The 7973-nt window shown below is 39.7% G+C and overlaps 1 protein-coding gene across 1 annotated transcript; it reads right to left on the bottom strand.

Annotated features, from left to right (window-relative positions):
• Nucleotides 1-3126: 3126 nt before the first annotated feature.
• On the bottom strand, nt 3127-7756 carry LOC310681886 (myelin P2 protein-like). Its single transcript, XM_083449879.1, has 4 exons — nt 7649-7756; nt 6043-6215; nt 4436-4537; nt 3127-3383 (listed from the first exon to the last, which is right to left on the bottom strand). Exons 1-4 carry the CDS (start codon nt 7719-7721, stop codon nt 3333-3335), a joined length of 399 nt encoding a protein of 132 aa, XP_083306005.1. The 5' UTR covers nt 7722-7756; the 3' UTR covers nt 3127-3332.
• Between the last annotated feature and the right edge of the window lie 217 nt (nt 7757-7973).

Below are 7973 nucleotides of genomic sequence, written 5' to 3'. Positions count from 1 at the left end.
ATTATGCCATCATTTTAAACTCATATCTATGAATATTTTAAACTCTTTAATAGGACAAACTCTATCTTAATTAACCAAAAAGATATTTTACCTCTTATTTGATTACATTTGCAGTACTACGCTGAGAAAGTGTGTCATATTCTGCTGTGATGCACATATAAGCAAGCTGCAAAACTTACCAATTGCTAAAATCTGAGGCCCTGGCCAAGTATAAACCTCCCTTGGTCCTGTGTCACACACAGGGCATTTTCCAACAGGGTGTGGAGGACTCAATTTTTTGAACCATCTCTTAGGCATAGAATACACACAGGGAACAAAGGATCTGCCATTGCTCAGCACATCAGCCCCAGTTGCTGCTCTTGACTCCTCCCTTTCACAGTGAAAACACCTGCGACCCTGCTAGAAAGAGAGGGTATCTTTTACCAGAATAATGTCATACGCTGGAAGGAATAGCAGTATCCAGTTTTGTTGTAAACCATTATTTTACATAAGCCACCTTGGAGATCCTTCTGAAATCAGTAAGCACTGGTTCTGATATCCAACCTGTGTTTTGGGTTTTAAACTGAATCCCCAAACTAGAATAATGAAGATGAGGCCCAGAACAGATAGCCAACCTTCTAGTCCTGCCGTGTGTCTTCCTTGATACTGAGATAATTTTTCTTGTAGAAAACTAAAGGACTGAGTTCACATATTTTTCATTCTTTGAGTAATAGACTGGATCCTCTTTTTAAAATAAAATAAAAACCTAAAACAGCCTACATGACATTTGTCCACATATGGTAGCAAGTTTTGGGGTCAAAGTGCTTGACTCCAAGCCAAGTCGTTGACCTATCAAATCAACCTTGGCTATTCTGTTCAAAATCCCATGAGCCCTCCCTTTCCTTAAATAACATTATATATTGTTGAAAGTAAATTGCCTCTGGGAAAGCATGTTGAGAAGTTGATGTACCATCCAGAATTCTAGTGTAACACAATGATACGAACTACTTTGTGACAAGCTCCACCCATACTTGCCTTTGGGACTATATTGCTTTTTAATGATGTTTTGCCCTTTACTCCAAATTCTGTTATCATTAATTTCAGGCAACTAGTTTCCCATATGAAGCACAATGACCTGTCGCCCAATGCACTGCTTTGCACTGAAATAGCAAGATATGCAGGAATTTCCTTCTTGATAAACAGCCTAATTCTTTCCATGAGTTCTGAGGGAGTTCTAAATGCTGTATTCGAATACTCTTTTAAAATGATCACCCACTTAGGAAATGCCATTTGTCAAACTAAGTGACTGACACTCTTTCTGCTATAAGCATATTTCTAGAAGGGAGATGTGATATATAAAGTAGCTAACGTTTACTGCCTGGAAAGCTTTATTATTGCTATTGTTATTAATAAATTGATATCTGTTTACTGCCTGGAAAGTGTGCATAGGATTGCAGCACATATTATTATATTGTGATTATGTGCGTTTGGTGGATCTATGGAAAATTCAGCCCATGCCAGGGCTGTATTATTTGTTTCAAGACTTGCAGTTCTACTTGCAGTGTCCAGGGATGGTGAATCCGACAATTTCGAGTTATCCCGTTTCTCATTTTTCCAATCTTATAATCTCCACACCTTCCACATCAAGTTTGTGATATTTTTAGAAGTAATCCCGAAAATTCATTGGCACTTTATGTAAATATGCAATTTTGCCTGATATGCACATTTTTACAAAGCAATCCCTCCTAATATAACACGTTCTGGTATGTTATTTTCACAAATACACGATTTTTATTTTAATGCACACTTTGCCCTGGTATATGCATTTTTGTACACATTAGTGGGCCAGAGAACTGCATTGCAAACTTTAAAGAAGTGCAGATTTCAAAGGATGCCAGTGTTTCAGTTCACTTATTGTTTTGGAAAGTGATAATTACATATAGGCTCCCATATCAATGTGAATTGAATTGAATTTCTCCCCCATCCCTGGATGTGTTTCTGCTGGAGTTGTCATTTGGCTATGTATTGTTTTCTCAGCTGCAAACACTAGACAGAACAACTCAACCTACAGCAGTTCTGGTTGTTTCTGGCTACCTGGGCCTGGCATCCCCTCTTCCTGTTTCCTATCTATGCCTCCTCAAATCGTCAGCTGTGGCCCAACTACACTGGTAGTTCTCGTTTGCTGGCATTAGAACTATGAACCAGGGTTACTACCACCAGTCATCATCATCAGTCATCATTTTAATAAACCACCCTTCACCCTAAGGTCCCAGGGCAGGCTATGATAATTTAAAACACAGTTTTAAATAGTTCCGAAACTTGCAATTAAAACAGGTGTGGTACCCTCCCTGTGGAATTGCTGGCTTGAGAAGTCCAGCAGACTCCCTCCCCTTGTACTCTTTTTTTCACTAGGACATTAAAATGTGTTCATACCTGAAGGCTTTTGAAGAACTTGGGCAAAGCTTTCAAGAACTTGGTTGAGTTTGATTTTAAATGGCTATTCTGTTGCCTCTGTTTTAAATAGTGGCTTTATCTTTGAACCTTAAATATTTAACATATGCGTTTTTGTATATTTCACAGAGAAACAACAGAAGCTGGGTTGTATTGAATGGCATCCCAGAAAAAGAAGAAGAAGAAGCAGCAGCAGCAGCAGCAGCAGCAGCAGCAGGGTTTGGATTTGCTACCCCACTTTATCACTACCATAAGGAGTCTCAAAGCGGCTAACAATCTCCTTTCTCTTCTCCCCCCCCCCCAACAAACAGTCTGTGAGGTGAGTGAGGCTGAGAGACTTCAAAGAAGTGTGACTGGAGCACATATTATTATATTGTGATGTTATGCAGTTCAGGTATGCTTAAATTAATGTGCCTGGCATTCAACAGAATGAAGTGACATTCCTGGGTGGAGGAGAAAAAATAGTTCTAGAAGCCATCTGTATTCTACAATTTATTTTCTAGCTCCAGTTGCAGCCTGAGTAACTGAAAAAGCTTTCATTTATTGGCCAGGTGTTTTTTTCTCCAGAATTCACCCTATGTATGAGATTTTCTTTCATTCATCTGCCCTCTGGCCTAAGAGAATTGATTTCTTTTCACACAGAGAGACTCACTTCTCTCTAGCACATTCTATGCACTAAAAACATACATTCACAGGTCGGATAGCGGTAAGCATTTATTGAATTGCAAATACTTCCACATTTGCTTACACAGCCGTTTCTAAATCTATGTTTACAGCTTAGTTGCTCTATAGTAAAATGAATTGAGGGGGGAAAGGGCACGAGGTTTAGCTCCACCGCTTTCCCACAGAAATAATGTGGATTGGACAAACTAGATTCAGTTGAGTAGGGGCTTGGAGATTCCTCACATCTTCTCATAGACTCTTGTGCAGGTGACACCTTTCATGGTGCATTCCTGAAAAAAAAAATAACATAGGACATGTGGGTTACGCTTATATAAAGCCTAGTGAAATGACATTACATCAGGAGCGGAGAACCTGTGGCCTTCTAGATATTGCTGAACTACAACTCCCATCAGCCCCAGCAAGCATGCTCAATGACCAGGGAGCATGGGAGTTGGAGTTCAGCAACATCTGGAGGGCCACAAGTACCCCACCTTGCATTACACTATCAACCAATGCTTGAAGATAATTACACATGGGAAGGAAAACAGTCCACCTGGGAAATTCATCTTTATTTTAATGCTATCGAAACATCTTGACTAATTATAACTTGCACTATGTGGTGTGGCTATTATCCAGTTTTTGCTTGTGCATGCTTCTCTATCCCACAATTGGCTTTGTACCAACCTTTCATCCCTAGCAGTCACTTGTGGGGCTTGCACACACCTCAGATTGAAACACCCATCCAGTCTTACATGCAGTCATTTAAAAAAATGCTGTTGTAAATACATTATATGCAGTCATGAAATACTTTTAATCCATAAAGTGTATGGCAGATGGGGAACAATTTGGTTCCTTGCTTGGCTCCTGATCCCTGAGCACTGGCAGGTGGGTATGTGGTGGCAGCTACTTGAAAAGCTTAAACCTGATTATGTTTAAGCCAAAGCCACATGCACAACCTTGAAACCCCTAACCTTCATCAAGGTTGGCATTTGCATTAAACTGGGCATACAAGCGGAGAAAAGCAAGATGAAATCCAGCCATTCTTGAAACATTGCTAAATCTAATTCAAGTGTACTTTCCCCTTAGCTACACAGTAGTTTTTAAACTGTGTAAACTATTTTAAACAGGCCCTTGAAGTCTGCCCTTTCTAGAAATTATAACAGTGACTGGAGGTTTGCCATTCAAAACTGGCAAAAATGCCCTTCAAAAATGTTGGGCACAATCCTTCAAATCCCACTATTACAATGAGAAAGCTCAGATTATAGATTTCTCATTGGATTCAATGTGATTGAAAACTGCCTAGAATGGGTCCTGTATTATGTAATTTAAAACAGTATCTTACCACCACCATTTTCCCATCAACTAGTTTCCTCCTTATTGTTGATTCTTTGCCATTCCACTTCTGCGTTTGAACCAATGCACCTTTTTCTAAGGTTACAACAGTCTGGAGACACAAAGGGGGAAAAATGTGACTGCTTTGTTTACTTTTTCTGCAAATATCAAGTCAAAGTTGGGATGCCATTTACAGAGATGCCATTTACGGGAGGCAGTCATATACATCCTTGTTATTCAAGTAGCATATGATTATATCTCAAGAGCACTTGTATTTCTTTCTAATAATCATCATAGTAGTAGTTATAGTAAAAGTAGTAGTTGTAGTTGTAGTTGTTTTATTATATCCTTCTTGTAAATGAGGCTCCTGGTGATCTCTGTCCAAGCAACTGATTGGGCTGACACCTGTTTAGCTTCAGCAAAGCTGAAGAATAAGTTACATAGTTGGAACCAGGACAGGAACAGGGAAGGTTGAAGGCATCTCCGATTTGAAGGACTGTCTGGTCCAAGTCCACTTTCAACATAAAGAACCAGAAGAAAGGAAAGAAGTTGCTGATCAACAGTTAGTATCTCAAGAGCAGATTGAGTGGGTGCACAGCTCACCTGGTGTCACTTGTTGTCTCAAGAGACAACAGAGTACATCTCTGGGAGTGAAGTCAGATCACTGCATTAGCAGCATCAAAGTGACTTCCTTGGGGTGCAAGCCTGGGTAGTGTGTACAGAGGTCCTCATCATTTCTATCTATAGCACGTATAGAAACTGTCATCTTGACCATTGGCTCCACTATTGGTCTCATCCGCTCAATCTCCCGGAGCCTGTCTTCACATACAGTGGGAAGTCCTTAACTCACTGAGGATTTGAGACCCATTGGTTTTGGCCAGTCAAAGCTATTTCCTGGGGTGTGGCTGCTGTCTCATAGTAACAGCAACTAGGAGCCACAGGTGAAAGCTGAGTGCAAGGTGGACAAACTACCTCAAAAGGAGAATAATGTGTCCCCCCACGAGAGATACTACCTGTCCCCTAGCACCCCATACACCCCCACTACAATGAGTGCATTGAATTCCTATTTAAATGTTAGTAATCAAGTTGTATTAAATACTTAGTCATACTTAGAATACACACACTAAAACGAATGAACATAACTAATTTTGGTCTATGATGACGACAACTATTTTTATTTTTAAAAATGTTCTAGAAAGAAGAAATGCCAAGCTGAGTTTGCTCTGAGAGAACTGAGTGTTGGACTTTGTAAGCTAACAGTGTTTTGGGGTGCTGGCTGTCTCCTGCAATATCTGATGTGATAGCAGAATACTTTGGTTGTCGGTTGGAGTGTTTGTGTTTCTCCACTAGCGCTTGACCTCTATATTTGTAAATTGGCAGAACATATTACAAAAAAAAGAAGCCTTCAGTGATATCTGACAGAGAAGGAAACCTGGGTAAGTGCTGTTCTCCTGGAAGGAACTTCTCACCCCTTGGAGACTTGGAACAAGTGTAATGCTAACAAGTCCTGCGCTATCTGTATCCCACATATCAAGTTGCCTTGGTTTCTGTCAAAAGAACTGAAGACCTTACAGTGCTGTTAAAAGGAAGAAAGTTGAGGGGGAAGCTATCTCTCACCTTTGTTTTCCTGTCATCTGCAGTGGTTTCTTGAAATTCCTGCCCCAACTTGAAAGTGATCTGCGTATTTTTGAAGGTGCTTTCAGTTCTGATTGTTACCTCATCACCCTTCATGCTGATGATGACTTTGGGTTTGGCCAAGCTGCCAAGTTTTCTGGTGGCCAACCCCACCCCTACAAACCAGATAAAGAGCATTATACCCCATTGGGCATTGCATACATTACACATTCCCTGGCCTCAAAAATACATCTGAAAACTATAAGTGAAAAAATGGAATGTAAGCTGGAGAGAATTACAGTATTAGTGGAGAGTGCTATAATTATTGATTGCCCATGTTCTCCCCAAACTATATTTGAATGGGAAGATTATTAGGGATTAACAAATTATTTTAAAGACAAAGGGGAACATCTGTCAACCACACTGGTGTGTTTAAATGCAAAAGTCAATATGCCACAAAATGCAATACTGGATTGAATAGAAGACCAGTGAAGACTGGTCACATATCCGCTATACACAGAAGCAAGTCAGACATGAATATACAAGACTTGGTTTCTCTTTTGAGTACTCAGTATCTGAAGACTCACATCTGCATATGTGGACTAGCTCCACTGATAAATAATGCATTTGAGGTGATATCAAGTGATCTCTGTGTAGTGCTTTGGGGGGGGGGGGGTCTGTAATAGTTCATTCACAGATACAAAATATTCCTTAATGCTGCAATCTTGCATTCACTTACCAGGGAATATGTCTTACTGAACTCGTTGAACTTCTGAGTAGATGTGTTTAAGATTTCACTGTTAGTGCTGCAGGCATTTCTTGATGAATACATACATATGTATTCATCAGCCCTCCCCTAAAAATCTCCGTTTAAGAAATGAAATATTTGTTGTGTACTTTAACTGTTTGAAATGTATACTGCCTAACAAATGTGCTGATCCTACAACATATCCAGTCAGCATTCTTGAAACTATATCAGCATTTTAGGGCAATTCTTTCTTCATACACAATTATGCCTGCTATACACATTTATGCAAATGATGCATTTTGTATGCTTTTTTCACTAATATGTTTATAGACACATTGACAAAGTATACACATCTTTGTATGCAGAACACGGCTAGGTACTTGCATTACAAAATTCAGATAAATGTGAATTCTGAAGGATAGCTGTGTTTTTGTTTTCGTATTGTTTCGGAAAGTGCAAATTAGGTAGGTTCACCTTTGAATGCAAACTAAACAGAATTTCTTCCCCATCTGTAATTAAAAGAAACATACCCTAAAAGAATATGGGACACTATATGATACCCAATATTTCTGCAGAAGGAAAACATAATTCAAGATACAAAACTGGGCTCTGAAAAACACCAGGCCATCACTAACAGATGCAATTTCACAATATGCAAGTCGACAATGAAAGGAAAGGACAGAATCTGAGCATGGTTAGTAAGACAGAAGAAATGAAAAATTTCTCTTGTTCAGCTACCTTTTCAAGATGCTTAAGAAAAATGTTTAATGATCTGAGTGAAAAGCAATAAGTACCAAATGAAGACATCACTGAAATGTACAGCGATGGCAGCAGTATACCAATATCCAAATAAAATCTCACCCAGTTCTTTCATGTAGTCATCAAAGTTTTCACTAGAGACAAGTTTCCAGCTTCCCACAAATTTGTTGCACATTATGCAGGGCTTGCTAGACCTCCTCAGGAGAATGGAAGTGACAGGAACAGTTCTCAGTAGGAGGCAGAAGGATTGTGTGAGCCACACACATCTCAATGGCATCTTTTTAAGAGAGTCCCAAGATGTGTAGTGTTCAGGGCCACCCAATGCAAAGTGACAACGTCAGAGGCCAAACAATGGGCATTTTGTTCCAAGCAATTCATGCTGGTCCCAAGACTAGCAACATTGCGCCTGCCACCAACTCCTCCACTA

Source organism: Podarcis tiliguerta (genome assembly GCF_965153285.1).
Source record: "Podarcis tiliguerta genome assembly, chromosome: 7".
In the NCBI taxonomy this organism is placed as follows: domain Eukaryota; kingdom Metazoa; phylum Chordata; class Lepidosauria; order Squamata; family Lacertidae; genus Podarcis; species Podarcis tiliguerta.
The sequence above is the reverse complement of the archived record's forward strand: the minus strand, read 5'-3'. Positions and strand labels throughout refer to the sequence as shown.

Bases quoted from the DNA above. Each gene is read 5' to 3' on its own strand.
- LOC310681886 (XM_083449879.1), bottom strand. From the start codon at position 7,721: ATGTGCAACAAATTTGTGGGAAGCTGGAAACTTGTCTCTAGTGAAAAC. The intron at 6,216-7,648 runs GTGAGATTTTAT...TCTGGTTTGTAG, and splicing joins TGACTACATGAAAGAACTGG to GGGTGGGGTTGGCCACCAGA. The intron at 3,384-4,435 runs GTAAGATACTGT...TTTTTTTTTCAG, and splicing joins TTGATGGGAAAATGGTGGTG to GAATGCACCATGAAAGGTGT.